At 42.5% G+C, this 17832-nt stretch overlaps 1 protein-coding gene across 4 annotated transcripts; it reads left to right on the forward strand.

Moving 5' to 3' along the window:
- Window positions 1-487: 487 nt before the first annotated feature.
- Window positions 488-17590, forward strand: ANKLE2 (ankyrin repeat and LEM domain containing 2). Of its 4 annotated transcripts, none has more exons than XM_071445355.1 (13): window positions 488-618; window positions 4463-4894; window positions 5848-6039; window positions 6855-7048; window positions 7872-8060; window positions 8351-8473; window positions 8822-8888; window positions 9511-9692; window positions 11055-11161; window positions 12012-12205; window positions 12815-13496; window positions 13636-13767; window positions 14550-17590. In XM_071445355.1, exons 2-13 carry the CDS (start codon window positions 4474-4476, stop codon window positions 14764-14766), a joined length of 2700 nt encoding a protein of 899 aa, XP_071301456.1. In that variant the 5' UTR covers window positions 488-618; window positions 4463-4473; the 3' UTR covers window positions 14767-17590. The 4 variants fall into 4 exon arrangements, with proteins under 4 accessions (XP_071301456.1, XP_071301455.1, XP_071301453.1 ...); XM_071445354.1 differs by having other exon boundaries at window positions 595-728; XM_071445352.1 differs by lacking the exon at window positions 488-618 and adding an exon at window positions 735-1046.
- Window positions 17591-17832: the final 242 nt, after the last annotated feature.

Raw genomic sequence — 17832 nt, forward strand, 5'->3', positions numbered from 1 at the left:
GAACAATGCAGAAATGTCATCTTCATTCTAATGTAGCCAAAACTGGCTGGATGAGAGAGATCCCTGTACCTTCCTTGCAATGCTAAACAGTGTGAGTTAAAGCAATACTATTTTCTTCTTTAAGGACAGCAACTTAAACCACCAAGTGCCTGCCCTGCACATAGTGCAGGCGCCTGTACCCAAAGGCAGGAATGTTGCACTTGCTGGGAGGGCTGGTTCACATCCGTGCAGGGAATTGTTCGCCTGCACTAGAGGCCTCCTGCTCCCTGGTTTTCCACCTCTCATGGCTCATACGAGACTGCTGCAGCTTTTTAAGGTTAATACCCGGACGGAACCTTTCTAGAGCGGCCTCTGAAGTGCCCGTGTGTTCCCGGTCCCCAGGGCTGGTGCAGTTCAAGCCCTGCCTGCCTGTCCCGGCCTTGGGCAGCGCCCGCCCGGCAGCTGCGGCTGCTCCGCCGTGTGTTCCCCCGCAGCAGCGGCGCCGCGCTCCCCCGGCCTCCCCGGCCCTTCCCCGCCCGCCCGGCAGCTGCGGCTGCTCCGCCGCGTGTTCCGCTCCCTCGGCCTCCCCGGCCCCTCCCCGCCGCCCGGCAGCGGCGGCCGAGCGGAGCCGCGGTCACGGTGAGGCCCAGGCGGGCGGCGGAGCCCCGTCAGCGCCGGGCGGAGCCGCCGCCGCGTCTGTTGGGGGGCGGGCGCGGGGCGGAGGAGGTGGAAGCCGCGCGGCCGCGGAGGTACCGTCCCTGAGGGCGTGCGGGCACGGCGGCGGGCGGGCCGCGGGCCGGGCATGGAGCGGTGGGTCGGGGCCGCCGGGGGCTGGGATTCGCTCTGGGGAGCCGGCTGGGGCCGATGGCCGTGCTGGGAGCTCCTGGCCGCCTGCGCCGTCATCGGCGCCGTGGGCTGGCTGCTGCGGCTGCGGGACAGGAGGCCGGGCGGCCGCCGGGCGGCAGCGGCCGCCATCTCCTCCCCGACCCCCATCGCGTCCCCGGCTCCCCACTCGGCCCCGGCGCCGCTCGCCGCGGGGAGCCAGCGCTGCAGCGGGAGCCGCCCAGGTGAGAGACTCGGGGGAGGCCGGGGGATGGTGCTGCCCCTCGCCCCGCGGCAGGGCCGGCAGCGGGCACCGGGCACCGCCCGGGGAGGCCGCGCGGCCCTGCCCGCCTCCCCAGCGCCCGCGGGCCCCGCCGGGCCCGGCCCCGCCGCCCCGTTCCCCTTCCCGCTTTGTCACGGCCGGGCCTCGCCGGCTCCGCCCCGGCCCCGCTCCCGCGGCCCTGCTGCTGCTGCTGCTGCTGCTGCTGCTTTTGCTGCTTTTGCTTTTGCTGCTGCTCCCGCATCCCCCCCAGCGCCCTGCCCGGCCCGGGTCTACACATAGGTGTGCCTTTCTCCTCCCTGAAAAGTTGTCCCTTTTCCCCCTCCCTTTTTTCTTTTCCCATGGCTTATTTCAAGTTTGTTCAGCAGTTCCCTTTCAGCCACGTAGTTCATAACTGGTGGCTCATTTGCCCACAGGCGGTACAGACAAATCACCCCAGCGCGGAGCCACGGTTGCTCTAACATATGCAAATCCTATCAGCCGAATACAGCCAAAGACAGGATGTGACTCTCCATTCCTGCCTCGGGAAAAAAACCAACAAAAACAATCCAGCCAAAAAGAGTATTTTTCTTATATTATTCATTTATTGAAAGATTTAATGAGAGTAGTAGAGTAAAATAATACTGCCATCCTTAGAAATCAGGCGTTCATTCTGTCATGGGTCTAGTTTTAATTTTTTTTTGGAAGCAGGTTCTGCTGCTTCATACTGACCCAGTGAGATAAAGAAAGATACGATTCTTGCCCATTCTTCCAGGATTTGATTGATTTGGAAGAACCCTAGAACATATTGTTGTTAAAGGAGTTATTCATATTTGCAAAGGTAACTCACAAGGCCTTACGTGCTGAACTAGAGGAGATAGCAGCCTCAGTGCTGGCTGTGCTCTGGATCATTTGTAGTTATATAATGCATTTTACGGTTCAAATAATCTCGTTTTGCACCTGCACGTAACAAACGGTCCAAGAATTGTCTCAATATGAGTAGTTGCAGTTTCTTGGGTTTGCAAGTCACACATTTTGTTTTGGACAGATTAAAATAGGTAATGAAATTAAAAACCAATAATGCTTATCTAAATTAGCTGAAATCTCATTGTCAGAACACAAAAGGATTTTGTGAGAGTTCTGTGTTGTCACTCCAACAATGTTTTCCCTATTTCCACACCAGACACCCTGTAGAAAACTCTTCATACTACCAGCAGATCTTAAACCTCATTCTTCACTGGTCTGCTTTGCCATCCCATTTTGATTCAGTTGTGCCAGAGTTGTAGTAGACACACAAAATAAATAACTTCTTTTTTTTTTAACAGACAAAATTTTAAGCACTAAGATTTAGGTACCAGGTTCTGTCAAAACATGAGAAATCACTCCCTCACAGCATTTTTTTTTGCTTAACCACTAGGCAGGAAGGATTTTTGCATGTACATAAATTATATATATGTACAGGTCTGCTCTTCTGCAGAATGATTGTGCTAGTTCTGAACCCTAAAAATAGGAGCATTTCTCAGCTAATTCTTTAAGGCATTATGTTGACTGCTCAGAGTGTTTTCACTGATCTGTTTTTGCAGTGAACTTTCTCACCCCTGAGTTTTCATCTTTCTTGTGATTTTACAGTTATGCAGTCTCAAAAGGAAAATCCTTAGAATACCAAGTTTGGATATTTTAATTGAGCTTAGGGGCACATCCCTTAATTAAAACACACTGGTATCAAATGTTATTTTAAAAAATAGAGGACTAAGAATTGAAAACAAGTAAGAGGATCCTTCCTATCTGTTGTAGTCAGATAATCTGTTGTGGGCAAGTCAGATAATGGAAACAGTGAGGTTGCTTGGAGGCTCAGGAATCACAGGGGAGCTGCAGTACCTTGGGGAAGTGGCTCAGCAGCATCAGCTGTGGCTCTGCTGCTGTTTTAATTGGAAATATTCTCATTTCCCATTGTTTCAGCAGGATTCCAGTTAATACTTGTGAAATGTTCGGGGGCTGAGGTTATGTTGTTCTCTAACCACAGGCATTCAAAATAAGATGTTCATAAAAAAAGAGACAGCTCCCAAAGGAAATACCCCTCCAAGGAAACAACCTTCCAACTCACATGACTGTTCACTTGTAAGAATTGAAGGACTGTTGAAGTTTGGCACTAAGTAAATTTTCATAGTGTTTCCTAATACTAGAATGTGTTTGTTCTAACTCAGATTGGTGAAACTTAATGTAGTGCTGTATAGATTGCTGCTGAAAGCTACAAAAGCTTACTGTGTGCATTTGGGGTTTTTAAATATATGAAAAGTAGTCTTAGTTTCACTGACTGAGTATGAAACCTAAAATTGAAAATAAAGTACTAAAACGGCCATACACCCTGTCCAAAGCAGAACAAGCCTCATGAAGTGGCTCAGCAGTGGAGGAGGGGGCAGTGCAAGGCAGGCTGAGGGAGAGCCCAGCTGAATCATTCCTGTCTGGAGCTTCCCTTCCTGACAATGTGTGCCAGGGCAGTCACAGCCTGCCTCCAGCTACCTGACTGCAGTTCTCATCAAATAATGGGAAAGCTTCTTACATTTTTGAGCTGCCCAAGTCCTGTATTTTTCAGCTGTGTTTTCCAGAGCAAGGAATTTGTGTTGGCATCAGCTTGGTTTTAGTGTCTTCTTGCTGACCAGTGTGGAAGCTGTCAGCGTGGATTACATGGAGGGACATGAGCCTGGGGAATTGTATCATAGCAGAGAGGATGATGTTCCTTTGGAAACTGAGAAATTCTCCCAGCTTCTGTTTTCTGTTGGAGAAGGAGATCTGAAAAGATCAGTTGTTTTTGTCTTGTGGCTGTTTGCTCTCCAAACAGGCCTGGGAAACAACATGCTGTGTACATATTTCCAGCCTTGCATCACAGCCAGAGCAAGCCTGCCCTGGCTGCTGCATTGCACTTGTGCCCATGACTTCTGTCAGCCAGAAAGTCCCAAGGAAATACTGGAAATAGTTCTGTGCCTTTAGCAGCCCCTTGTCTTGGGGCTGACTGGTGCTCCTGTCCTTGTGTTGCATTGCACAAAGAAATTGTGCCTTCTTGTCAGGAATCAAATATTTCTCAGCCTGTGATAAATTTTAATGAGTAAATGCTCTAGATTGAATTTTCACTCTAGAAGAAATTGAAAAAGGACTACCAAGAACAAAATGTAAACTATAAATATTCTTTTAAGTGGTCGAGAGAGGAGGAAGTAAACTTGCTATGTGTCTGGTAGCTTAAAAACATTGAATTGAAAAATTTTATTTTTCTGCACTGCAAGGATCTCTTCAGAATCCCAAGAAATTGCTAAGTGACATTTTTTTTCCTTTGCTTAAATACACCATTTAAGTAGCAGAAGAAGTTTTGGTTTTTACAATTTTTCTCCTTCTTTGCCTTTCCTGTAGGTGGAATAACAATGGATACAATATTATCCCGATTAAAGAAGCTCAGCCACGATGAGCTTAGAGAAGAGATTGTGAGAGCAGGACTGAAATGTGGGCCCATTACTGCAACTACAAGGTTTATTTTTGAAAAAAAATTGGCTCAGGCACTGTTGGAACAGCAAGGAGCATTGGAGGAGGAAGGGTCTGCTGTGTCAGAGGAGGCAGCTGGAAATGTCCCAGTGAATCACAATGGCCTTGGAAGTGCTTCTGAGGAGGTAGACTTTGGGTACTGTGTGGGTCTGAACCCTCCAGAAGAAGATGCTGTGACACTCATGAACTGTTCAGCTCCAGCCTGTGGTGCTGATTCACAGATCTCTGCTCAGACACCATCCAGAGATCCTCCACTGTTCTATGGTGTTTGCCCAGTTTATGATGACATACTGGCTAGGAATGGTAAATACTCACTTCCCTTATTTCCAGTGATAAGGCATTTTAGTCATGGCTGGGTAGAGTTCTTTTATGTAACAGGTATTCTGAACACCACTGCATTAGTATTGTTGGCATTGGTTGAGGTATTTCTTTGTTCCTATAAATAGTGTTTATTCTGAGGCAAAGAAACAACAGTTTAAGACGTCCCAGGTGTTTGCCATTACAGTTCCTACATATGAGGATCCTCTACCCTGTGTAGCTCAGATGAGGAAAATTTCTTATTGCTACTCTTGGACTCATCCTGTGCCTTTAATCCCTCTCAAGAATAAAAAGTAATCCTGCAAATAAACAATCAAAAAAATATGTCATGATGTTGTCATCAGTTGAAGCTTAAATGATCTCTTCTAAAAGTTTTCACATCTTCCTTTCTGTTCCTGACAGGGGTAGAGTAGTGCACAGGATTATTTCCTCTGAGAGAGTAGTAAGAATTCTTACTAAGAAAAGGTACATTAAGATATCCTTATGTGAACAGTATCATTTAAAGGAGAAGAAGAAGGATTTGTTAATTATCTAAGATACTCTGTAGAGATGTTGAAGTTGTGGATCAGTTACAAAGTTGGTCTTTCTGAGCAAGGCAGCATCAAAAGTAATTCAGGGTGAATAAGCTCTGAGTCTGCTTTTCCATCTGGAAGTGAAATGCTTTGTTGAAGGTGGCCCATCCATTAAAGGGGTGTTGATTGAAGGGAATGGCTGAGCCCTGTACTGGGATCACCTGACATTACCTGGAGAGTGTGGGAGGCTCCTACTCAGTTTCCAAAAGACAAGATTTAAAAGGACTTTTGACCTTTATGTCACTTTTGGAAGAGAAACAATCTGAGACCAAAGCTGGAACGATAGTCTTAAGAATTCTGTGATCTGTCTAGGAATTGAAATCTGAGATGATTGAAGCAATGTAACTTGGTGGTTCTTTGTTGCAGAGAGAATTCATGTTTATGAAGATAGGAAGGAAGCTCTCCAGGCTGTTAAGATGATTAAGGGTTCCCGTTTTAAAGCTTTTACAAACAGAGAGGATGCTGAGAAATTTGCTAAAGGAATCTGTGATTATTTCCCATCTCCAGGCAAGTCCTCTTTATGTTTGTCTCCAGTGAAAATGGGATCATTTAACAGAGGTAAGTGGGGAACTTCATCTCTCTACAGTAGATGCAATAGACAGCATTGATTTTTCTTTTCATGACAGAAGCAACAACTGTCTTACAAAACACTAATAACAGAAAAAATTCAAAGGTGAAGCACTGAATAAATTGATGTTTAAAAGAACTTTTATTTTAAGTATAGAAATGTTGAACATGTGGAAAATGTTTTAAATGTAAAGTACTATTGCTACTCTGCTAAAGCTGAAATGTAGGTAATGGTCTGCATGGATACCTTGCTTAGTATTCCATGGTCATATTTGTTAGGATTCAGTTTTACTCATGGACTTCAGGATTTTCAGGTTTAGCAAGATGCTGATAAAATTGCACAGTATATTCAAACTGTACTCAGTCCTTAAGTAAATTTGTAAGTTCAGAAATAAAATGCTAAGCACTGATCATATTTCACAGTGTTCCCAATTGCTAGATTGAAGTGACTGAGGATTTACAGAACTGCAGAATCAATTTTAACAATCAGAAAATGGTTGTTTCTTTCTGAATTTTGCTTTTAAATTTGGATGGGAGCAGACTGGTAATTACAAAGTTTACCAGTCCCTATTAAAGTCTGAAACACTTTTACAAGTTGATTCATCATTTTCCTCTCCCTCCCTATTACTAACTACTAGTGTATTTAAATGTCTTGTTATTCAGTTCAGTTTCCTTACTCCTGTATATTAAAGATGCCAAATTAAGAACATGGTTTAGATTAAAAGCATAATTTTCATGGCCCGGGTGTGCAGATGGTGATCCCTGGAAAGAATGTATCTAGAAAGGAATGATTTGTGTTTTGGTAGATGGTTTGTGCTCCCCTGAGAGCGACACTGCCAGTAAGGAGAGAGCCAACAGCTACAAAAGTCCGCGGACTCAGGATCTCACAGCAAAGCTTCGGAAAGCTGTGGAGAAAGGAGACACAGCAACGTTCTCAGACCTGATTTGGAGTAACCCTCGTTACCTGATAGGGTCAGGAGACAACCCAACCATTGTACAGGTGAAAAACCAGCCACAAAACGGAAAATCAGGGTTCTGGTTTAGTGATGTAGCTTTTGGGGCCTGGAAGCAGAAGTGGAAGGAGCGATGTTTTCTGCTCCTCCTTCAGGACACCTTGTTCCACCCAGTGCAGGTTTCTCTGTTCATTGACAGCAGCTGGGACTTCTCTGTAAGTCACCCTGAGAGCTCCCTTTATCCAGCAGAGATAAAGGAACTGAGTGTGCAGTTCTTCAGGGGAGGAATAGTTGTATTTAGTAGTGCAAGGAATAGTCTTGTCTTCTTATTCTTTGGTCTCCTCCAAGAAATTGCAATCTTTTTTAAAACAGACTAAATTGAAGGACTAGGGTAGGGCCTAGGCTGTAATTAGGTGTTCCTACAGCATTGCTTACCTAAGCACCTCTACTAAATTCCAAAACCATGTATAAGGTGCCATTTAGCAAACTCTGACTATCTTCAACTTGCATCAGACCAGCTTTGTGAAGTTGTTGAAATTTTTTATCTAATATAGCAAATCAAATTTTTTATGTCTATACCCATTTTCCTGCTCTTTATCTAAACTGAACTTCCTACCTCCCTTTATTGTGTAATATCTTAATGTACCTTTTTTGCCACATTCTTTCCTTAAATAAAGGCTCTAACTGAGTGTAAGAATAATTTCATTAATTATAACAATAATATGGGTGTAAGGATAAGTCTTTACAAAAATATCCATATAAAACTCCGTGCAGGAACCCATGTATTTTCACAGTTAAATCAGTTACATCTCTGGCTGTAAGAAAGCTGTTTAGATTGAGGTTTCTTCTAATACTGGTCTTTTTTTCCAGGAAGGGTGTAGGTACAATGTCATGCATGTTGCTGCCAAGGAGAATCAGCCTGCTATCTGCCAGTTACTGCTGGACACTCTGGAAAATCCAGAATTTATGCGGCTGATGTACCCTGATGATAACGATGTCATGTTGAAGAAACGCATCCAATATATTGTTGACCTTTACCTGAACACTCCAGATAAAATGGTAAGATTTGGGGGGTTACCTGTTTTTATTATTATTATTATCATTATCATTAGTAGTACTGGAAGGGGTTAAGGGAGACTGAAAGAGAACAGAACAGAAGGGGAGCTGTCCATGAATTCTGTGGGTTTTGGTAATCATTATTCTGCACTGTGGTGGGAACAGATCTGTTAAGAGCTGAGATAATTAGTCATGACATGTATTTACTATCCTCAGTCTCAAAATTAAATGTGTGGTATTGACTTTATAATCTTTCTGAGTGCATGTGATTTTTTCCCTTTTTCCCACTGCAGTGGTTTGATACTCCATTGCATTTTGCTTGCAAGTTTGGAAATGTGGATGTGGTTAATGTGCTTACCTCACACCCAGCCATTGTAAAAAATCCAAGAAACAAATATGATCAAACTCCAGCAGAAGTAAGTCTCTCTGTGTCCACAGCAAACCCAGAAATGTTATCCTGATGAGCATTTTTCATATTCAGACATTACTGACTACCATAGATGGAAGATTTGTAGTAAGGTGCTAGTGTCATAATTAAAGAGTAAATTCAGTATAACATTAAAAATATTTTATGCTGATTGTGTCTTTGGAAAAGTTTTAGAATTTATGAAGTTGGATGTATTTTAGTTGCTCTACTGTGAATTAAAAGCACTGGGTGAGATGGGTAGGGGCCAATAATGTGATTGTTCTGAAAGAACACACATTGCAGTTGATTTGAAAATGAGGTTACTATGCTGCCCTAACAAGTACAATTATATTAACAGGTAGTTTGTGAAAGAAGCAAGAACAAATCTGCTGAATTGAAAGAAAAGATAAGAGAGTACTTGAAAGGTCTGTATGCAGAGTTTTGTACTATATCAGGGGTGTGTTTTGGCTCTTGGCTGTCTCCTGTTTGCTTTCTGTAGCATTTGAGTTTATAAATGATGCTGCTGTACAGTGCTCTAAAAACCAAAGGGAAATTCTAACATTGAGTCAGAGCTCTTAATGTATGGATCACAAGGTTGCCCTCATGGCTCAGTAAGGGAGGCAAGGCCCTGATTCAGTAAGCCTGGAGCAATGTTCAATCTAAAAGATTGAACTAAAGAATATAAAGACCTTTTGCAGGGCAAGAGGTGTATCTGTCATGCTGGGGAGTCCTGTCATTTTATAATTTCCTCGACACAGAACTTTCTCTGTTTTGTCATGTGTGTGTTTAGGCATTTGCAAAAGGAGGTTGTGAAAAATGTTAAAGACCCTGAGGGAAGAGCTTTATGGATTATTGCAGGTGGTTTTGTGTTTGAAAGAGAAGGGAACCTACACTAAAATGTGGTCTGTGATCACTGGAGCAGTGAGTGTGAATTACAAGTAGTTTTACTAAGATGGTTCAGTGTATGGGTGCAGTGGTAACCCAGGAAGAAGCAGCAGGCTGATGTGACATACACTGAATGAGAAGGCTCTGGATGATCTATTTTAGGTCACTATTATGTGCCCCTCCTGAGGGCAGAAGACAATTCCTCAGCTCCGGTCATTGGGGCACCGTGGTCGCCCGACCAGACGGACGATGGCCCCCAGAGAGCTTGGCCTAAATACCCTGGCAGCCCCAAGGACCCAGTGCTGTCCATCAGGGCTTTTGCAGGCCCCATGAGCCCCTCAAAGGTAAGGAGAGAGCTCCCTGTGACTCCAATGCCCATTCTTCTCCTTTTAATGAATAAAGATCCCCACAGGGTTCCCTGGGTGGTGTAGCTTGATCCCAGTGCAGATTGTGGCTCTCTCTTTGCTGAGGAGATGGATCTTCCTCCATGGAGAAGCACAGAAACTTGTAAATATTTTTTTACTGCTGAAAACAGAAATGTGGTGTAGATAAGAAGAGTAGAAGTTCAGTCAAAAATTGTTTTCTTTTTCCTGTTGAAATCTATTCAAAGAGCACCCTTGGCAAACCTTTCATTTCTTATAGATAATTGCTGTAACTCTCTAACCTGAAGCAAAGCCTTTCAAAGCAGCTAAGAATCAGTTTTAAAAACCTTAACTGTATTGTTACCTCATTTCTGGAAGTTGCCACTGGATGTTAACCCCTGCTTGTTGAATTAACATAAATATATTTTTCTAGATGGAAAAACTGACAACCAAGTAGTAGGTTGTTGGGATGGTTTTGGAAATGTATTGACTGTATAGTGGAAAAGCAAAATCTTCAGTTTTCAGAAGGAAAACTTAGATATCTGTTAAATATATTCCAAACTTACAGGTGTTTGTTTGACTCATTTATTTAATGTGAACATGCTACAAATATAACAGGTTTAGAAACAATGAATACATACAGTGGAGGACTGATGGTTGCATTCTTTAAGATTGAGTTCTACCAAAATGCTTAATGCTTTTTCTTCTAAAAGTTCTTGATCAATTTTCTGTTCAACTGACACAAATTTAAATATTATCTGTACTGCAAAAAAAAAAATCTCTAGGGTACAAACAGTTCATAATTTTGATTGCTGACATGTATTTTTAATGTCTGAATGTAATTCTTAGTCATCGTTGTGATCCTTGTCATATAAAGTGTAGTGCAGGATTTTGCAAAAAATTTCCCCTGAGGCATTCCAACTTCAAAATAGACAGCAAGAATTTATTCTAATAATTGTAGCAAGTCTGTACATACATAAAAAACATCCCCTTTGCATCCCAGAAAACAATGACCAGGAAGCTTTTGTAATTAAATAGAATGACATGGCAAAATCACAAGACACTTCTGTTTCCTGCTGCACACACATTAAAAGCAGGCAGATGTGGTGTTGTGCAGTTGATTTTCAGATGATTGTACATTATGGTCCTTCTCCTTCATGAGCAGTTAAGAGATCAGAGTAACCACCAGTAATGAAAGGAGTAACTTTAGATCCAGTGTGAGATCCTTCATAGCTGGGGTTTAGCAGCACTTGTGGACAGCAAACAGCTGAACATCTCTAGGTAGATGTGTGGCCAGTTCATACTGTGGGGGAGAGTTTTTGAATTTGTTTCTGTTTTTTAAAGGCTGAAGAATTTCGCAGGCTGTGGAAGACTCCACCTCGGGAGAGAGCTGGCTTCTTTCACAATGTCAGGAAATCTGATCTGGAGAGAGGTGTTGAAAGAGTTGGAAGGTATCTAAAAGACTGTCAATATAAAAGCTTAATAATAGAGCATGTAAAAGCAAAAGACTGTGCTGAGAGTTCAGTTATTACTCACTGCACAATATCTTGGGGCAAAAACTACTGCAGAAATATTTAATGAAATATTTTGCAGTTGGATTTTTACTGGTTTTTTGTGTAAATAAGATAGTTAAAATGTGAGACCTGGCTTTCTTAGCTTTGGCAATAAAGATATTTTAGCTGTTATTGATGGTATGTATGGAATACTTTTCACAGACATTTACTTGCCTCATTTGTCAGATCTAAAATGATGCATAGCCTGTTTGTTCTGTGAAAGTGAGGGATTGTTAAAAGGGAGCAGAATGAAAAGATCCTAATACAAATTTGCTGTTTTATAAAAGCTGTATGTGTGCGGTGTGTCCTTGCAGCTAAAATACCTTCCATCAGCAACATATGGAAAAAATACTTTGTTAAAAGCTGACTGCATTTCATTCTTTAAAATAATCCCTCACTTCCTCCTCCCTCTCCCATTCCCAAATAGAAAAGGCTGGTGCATGCAGTATCAGTGGGGATTCTTCTCTGTCTGATGTCTAGATACAGTCAGCTTAAAGATAGCAATGTTTATGCTGCCAACTGTAAAAATAGTAGATGAAATGTGAAAAATGCTCTAGAACAAATGAGGTGATACTTTGATTGCTAAGGATGTGTGTGTGCTTTTGCAGACTCTTGGTTGTGGTGGGATTGTGTTGCCTGGTTGCTCGTTTGTGCTCTGTTTGTAGCTGTTAAAATGTGATCAGAAAAGTTGTTGTCAAACTGATATTTATGTCTTCACAAATGATTCGTTTTATTTTATTTATTGCAGGGAGTTAGCTCATGAACTGGGGTTCCCGTGGGTTGAATACTGGGAATTTCTGGGCTGTTTTGTTGATCTGTCTTCCCAGGAGGGGCTGCGAAAATTAGAAGAGTACCTGAGTCATCGTGAAATGAGCGAAAAGGCTCAGCCAGAAACAGGGGAAAATGAAACCTGCAATAGATATAAAACTCCACATCCCTCTGGTAAGAAAAGGGCAAATGCTGCAAACAATGGGTTCTACCTGGGGAGAAGAGGAACAGAAAAAGCTTGGGGCCCAGGGGAAGCTGTATTCACCTGTTGTGGTTGTTATTATTCATCTGTTATCCAGACAGTCTGAGTACAGCATCAAAAAAAGAGCCAACTGTGAATGTGGAAGTACAGACTTTATCTTCCATGTGAAGTAGTTTATTTGAGTGTAGCCCTTAAATGAAATCCCTGTAAGAAAACCTCTGTCTTCAGTATGTTTTCACTCAGAGCATTTGGGCATTCATCTAAAGCATAGAATTTTGTAATCCACAGATACGGAATAAATAACATTTTAAAAATAAAAGAATAATTCTTTACAACTGTGAGCCTGAAAAGACACAAGAAGCAAAACCCAGGAAAGCTTTTATACCTTAGGCCACTGCTTGCCATGTGTGCATTTTGCATTTGTAGCTTTAGTCAGGTTAGTTCTTGCTGTTACATACAGTCAGAGAGGTCTTCAGGAAATAGAATAAGGCATAAGGATTGTGCATCTTTTTCCTAGCTTATGCACTTGACATTCTGTTTAAAGTCTTCTTATGTGTTGCTCTTGTTAAAATTGTTCACAGGCAAAAGCAAAAAATCCTGCAATTCCATTTCTGTTGGAGCATTTTTGGATGAGGATGATGATGACATGAGCTTAGAAGAAATTAAAAACAGACAAAATGCAGCACGAAATATCAGCCCCTCTCTGGTGTCCAAGGAGCCCAGCATTGATGCCATTGGAGATGCTGAGTGTGATATCCTGTCCATGGAGTGTGCAGGAAACATCATAGAGACCTCAGCTCACCCTCGGCACTATGAGAAGGGGGCTGCTGCCAGCAAAAATGGGTTTTGCAGTGCTGTGTCCAGTAAAAGGATCATCAGTGACAGAAAGCAGCTGCATGATGGGTCAGAATGCCTCATGTCACCTGTTTCCAATTTGATGTCAGAATTCGAAGGCCTGTCATTCCGAGAACAAGAGGTTGCAGGAGTATCTCATAAAATCACTGAAAAAACTGAGAATGAGGCAATTCTGGACAAGACCTGCTCTGCAGTGTCACTGGCAAGTTCTTCTGAGCCAAGTGTTACAGGAAAACATGGAGAGACCAAGTTAAGGACAGACCACAGAATATTGTTAGAAAAGGAGAGAGTGTCCAGAGAATCTGGAATTCAGACTAGGGAGCCACAGCAACGTCAAGAACTTTCTTCCCAGAAGTTTCTTTCGAAGACTTCACCCACAAATGACAATTTAAAGTTATTCCTTCTTGGGTAAGAATTGCCTTTTTAAACTCTTACTTGCACAGACAATCTCATTGCTAATATAAAACTAAGTGTTTTGGAATTGGGGTGTTTCATTGCCTGAACAAATACGTGGTTCTCTTTTCATCTAGTTCTGTTTCCATTCTAGGGAGCAGCCCTCGAAGCTGGATGGTGATGTCTTAGCAGCTATAGAAGGAGCAGAAATTGATCCCCAGAAATTCCCAATGATTTACAAGTGGAAACACGCAGTGCAATCCTACTCCTCATCTGACAGGCAAAGGTATTGCTGCAAACTCAGTCACAGGAGCTGAAGTACAGTTTTAGCAGATCAGCTTGAATAGAAAATTTCAGGCCTTGTTGCCCCCAAACCCATATTTTAAATTCAGCAGAATTAACTGTGTTCTGAAGTGAATCACCAAAGCCTTTTTTGACTGGTGTCTATTGATAAGGAGTTTCCTGGTGCTGCAGTCATGTTCTTTCCATTCTACTGCTGTCCCAGGTAACTTGACCATGTCTCCACAGACAAATCAGATGTGACTCCTTTACACTCAGCCAGTGTCTCACTTTGCTGATTTGGTACTTGGATCCTTCACTGGACTCAGTGATAGTTGTGCTGTTGGTTTGTGATTCATCCCTGTTGTTGATGCAGTGCAGGAATGTTGTGTTTGTTGCCTTGTGGTACTTAGATTGTGCTGAGGGATATTAAGGTGAATTTATTATCTTTATGCATCTTATTAAGTGTTTTTATTTTTACTCTTTATTACCCCAGTCCAAAATAACTATTCATGTGTCATCATGGCCATTTTGAAAGAAATTATGTCTTACTGATTTGGGCAACACAATCTATATAGAATCTAGAACATATAGAATATTGGGCAACAATCTAGATAGAATATTTTGTGCTCTTCCTGTTCCTTCTCTTCTTCCAGACTTGCCTCTCACCAGACAGGATTTTTCTCAGCAGGTGCATTGGTTCTGAGATGGAAAGTCATTCTGAGTTAAAGTGCTGATCTCATTATTGCAGTTTCCTTTAAAACATGTATGACTTCTGGTTTCTTTCAGTTGGCCAAGTCCAGCGTTGAAGGCAAGATTCCAGTCCCAGTCCATGGCTGCTGGTCTTCCAAATGCTTCAGTGTATCCTAGTTCAGGAAGAAACAGTCCCATCCCAGGAAGCCCGGGGAAACACCACGGCACCTCCTTCCCTCCGGAGCCGGGCAGCCCCGGGCGCTACAGCCCCGCCTGCATCCTGCGCTACTTCGCAGAGCCTCCTGCCCACTAGAGTGCAGCTCCTCGTCCTGGGACTTCGCTTCTGTTCTCGTTGTTAGAGTGGAGGAAAAACTACAATGTTACTAAGGTGACAGGAGGTTTGTACTCAGCTATTTATTTTTCCTCAATTGAGGACAACTGTATGTTTAAACAATGGAGTATATGTCTTAATGCCACACACGAGGTAGATTATTACTGGTGATAAGCAAGAAGTTTGTGAGTGCAGTTGTCCAGTAGCTGAATTAACCCTTGTTGCCAGTACCACAGTGGGCTGAACTGTCCTTAGCAATGGTGGTAATTGCTATCACTGCTTATCCTCATTGTAATGAACACACAGCCCTCAACTGCCTTTCTTGACCTTGGATAGTCGAGGAAATGCATCATCAGCAAATAGAATGTGGGAGAGGAGACTGATGGCAGAAACGTTCTGCTTGCAGGGGGAAAAGCCTAAAACATGTCTGGGAATGCGAGGATAACTTTGCAGTGTGGAGCAGAGATGTGAACCCCTGTGCAGAAGCAGAGAGTGTCTCCAGCCAGCTGGGCTGGGCAGTTGATACCCACAGCCACCCTCACCTGTCTGTCCATGTGTGTGTGCACAGAGACCTTGGAGGCTCTGCTTGTTCTGAGGCTGTTACAGACACTGAGATCTACCCAGTGCTTTAGAAACAGGGCACTGTAGAAACTATTGGGATTCCTTTAGTGGTAGTGGAAGATTTAAGGAAAAGAAAAGCTTAAGAATTAGCTGGTTATTTTTTCCCCAGAGAAGCTATTAACACTAGCAGATTTGAATAGTTATTACACAAAAGCACATCAGCAATAATCTCAGCAAATTTACCAGCAAGATAACTTTATCTTAATGGTCTGGTTTGTAATATATTAGCATGGTAGCCAGTGGCCCAGGAGGTGGCTATTTCCCAGCTGTAAAGAGAGAGGACTAAGGACAAAATATTTTTATGAAATCTGAGCTTTTACTGTGGCTCTAGTGTTGATGTGGTAATGAGTTTTTGTTACAGCAGTCAATAATTTTATTCTGCAGCCTTCTGTAAGAATGACTTGTTTTGACAGCGTGATGCTGAGAATAAGAAAGCTTTTCAAAACTCCAGAGAGTTTTCCATATCAAGCCTAGTGCTTGTAATGTTGCATGAAAGGCTTCCAGAAACAGCTCTCTAGGTTAAAAAAAAAAAAGAAAAAAAAAGGAAAAAAGACCTATCTACTGTTACAAGATAAATCTGATCAGAAAATGAAGTTCTGCAGGACTGTGCTGGTGAGAAGGGGTAGATTAGGATGGGCTGGTGCCACACAGTCAGTGAGAGCTCAGAGCCACCTGGCAGGGCTGGAAGAGAAGGGCACCAAGCTGAGCAAACACGGGTGGGAGGCAGGAGGGGCTGGCCCAGCCTCCCCCAGGGTCCCACCCAGCCCTCGGGGCCATTCCAGAGCCGGGCTCTCACACGGCAGTGACTGTTCTACACAAACTGTGCACCCTCACAGCTTCGTGATTGGTACAAACCTAAACACTGCACTTAATGCTTTTGCAAGCTCAGTAGTGCCTTTTGTAATATATTTTTTTAATTAAATTTTTTGTTCTTTTGGAAGTTTTTTTTTAAAAAGTGGCATCCACTTACTATGGGCAGATAAAATACAGTTTTTCTCTGGGCTTTCTGAACAGGATGTCTTTTAATGTCTCTAAGTTGGATTATTTGGTGCGATAGCTCTCCATGGGGGGAGAGACTCCTCTTTTAGAAATTATTAAAAAAAAAAAAAAAAAAAAAGGATTATTTTACTCTTTTGTTAAAATTGAACCTAGTTCTATGGAGCTGGACATTAGGAAGAGCTACTTTACATAAATGCCTCTCATTCAGTCATATTCCAGACAAGTACCAGGGGCCTGGGGGGTGTCATACTTTAGGAAACATGTTAAAAAAACCCCAGAACCAAAACCATTGCCTTCTGCTAATAAGTATGTTAACTGACTTATTTCATAAGGGTTTCTTCTTGGGTTGTTTTTTTAATTTTTTATGTAGCAGGCTCCATGGTCTCAAAATATTTTAAATCCCACATACATAGAGTTTTACTCCAAAAGGGTTGAGATTGGCATTTTGGGGTTTTTTTTTTTTGCTGGGTGGTTGGGTTTTTTTCAATAATTTATTGTAAATTACATCTTTATCATTCTGGAGAAATTGATCAGCTGCTGTAATTGCCTAATACCATGTTAGAGCCAAACTGCTGGGGTCAGTTGCTGTGGGTGCAGCTGCTGTTCCCCACCCTGGTCCTTCACAGCTGTGGTACAGCAGCATTGCCCTTTTGCTAAGAGTTTGTCACTGAGCCAGGAGACTGATACTAACACTCTAGTTCCTTGTCCTTTTTATTATGCTTTGCTTTATTTTTTTAATATTTAAATGTATGTTACTGGTATGTACATGTAGCCAGACACCCCCCACACACCCACCACACCCTTGCCTTTCACTTTGTAATGTTGTTTTGGTTCAGTCAGGAGAGTATTTTTTTAACTGTGTTATATAATGTGCATTAGTCCAGTTGTACTTCACTTAAGAGGTCATTTTTCTAACAATGTTACTTCAGCTATGACAGAAATAGAAATTTATGCAGCAATTTGATCATTTGTGATTTTGTGAAGAAAGCCCTTCAACACTGAGCCTGTGGAGACACTTTAAATCAGAGTGATAGTGCTTGAATTGTGTTTTCTTGGCCAAAAGTTCACTTTTAAAGGTGCAAAATAGCTGTGTTTTTGTTGGTTGTTTTTTAATTAGCAAAGTGTCATGTTAAAAATACAGAAGTATCCCACTTTCTATTAAAATCAAATAAATAGCTGAAATGAATAGCTGTGTTGAATATGGGATGTGGGGAGGAGGAGCTGGGCATGACAGGGCACCTCACTGGCTCGTCCAGGCCTTGCTTGTACAAGAGCTGCAGCCTTTGTGTGTGTGCACAGTGACAATGGACTACACCACCACAGACTTAAGGCTCCAGCAGTGTTGAAGAGACAGGAACTCAGCCTATGGCAAAAAAGACATAATTTTAAATTGCACACTTTCCACCCCACCTTAAGTGTCACCAAAAC

The sequence above is a fragment of the Agelaius tricolor genome, unplaced genomic scaffold (genome assembly GCF_023055355.1).
Source record: "Agelaius tricolor isolate 1412-34295 unplaced genomic scaffold, bAgeTri1.0.p SCAF_20, whole genome shotgun sequence".
Taxonomy (NCBI): domain Eukaryota; kingdom Metazoa; phylum Chordata; class Aves; order Passeriformes; family Icteridae; genus Agelaius; species Agelaius tricolor.

Excerpts from the sequence above, each read along its gene's own strand:
- ANKLE2 (XM_071445352.1), top strand. The coding sequence starts at position 782 with ATGGAGCGGTGGGTCGGGGCCGCCGGGGGCTGGGATTCGCTCTGGGGA. Across the intron at positions 8,474-8,821 it reads ATGATCAAACTCCAGCAGAA|GTAGTTTGTGAAAGAAGCAA; the intron begins GTAAGTCTCTCT and ends TTATATTAACAG. Across the intron at positions 11,162-12,011 it reads GGTGTTGAAAGAGTTGGAAG|GGAGTTAGCTCATGAACTGG; the intron begins GTATCTAAAAGA and ends TATTTATTGCAG.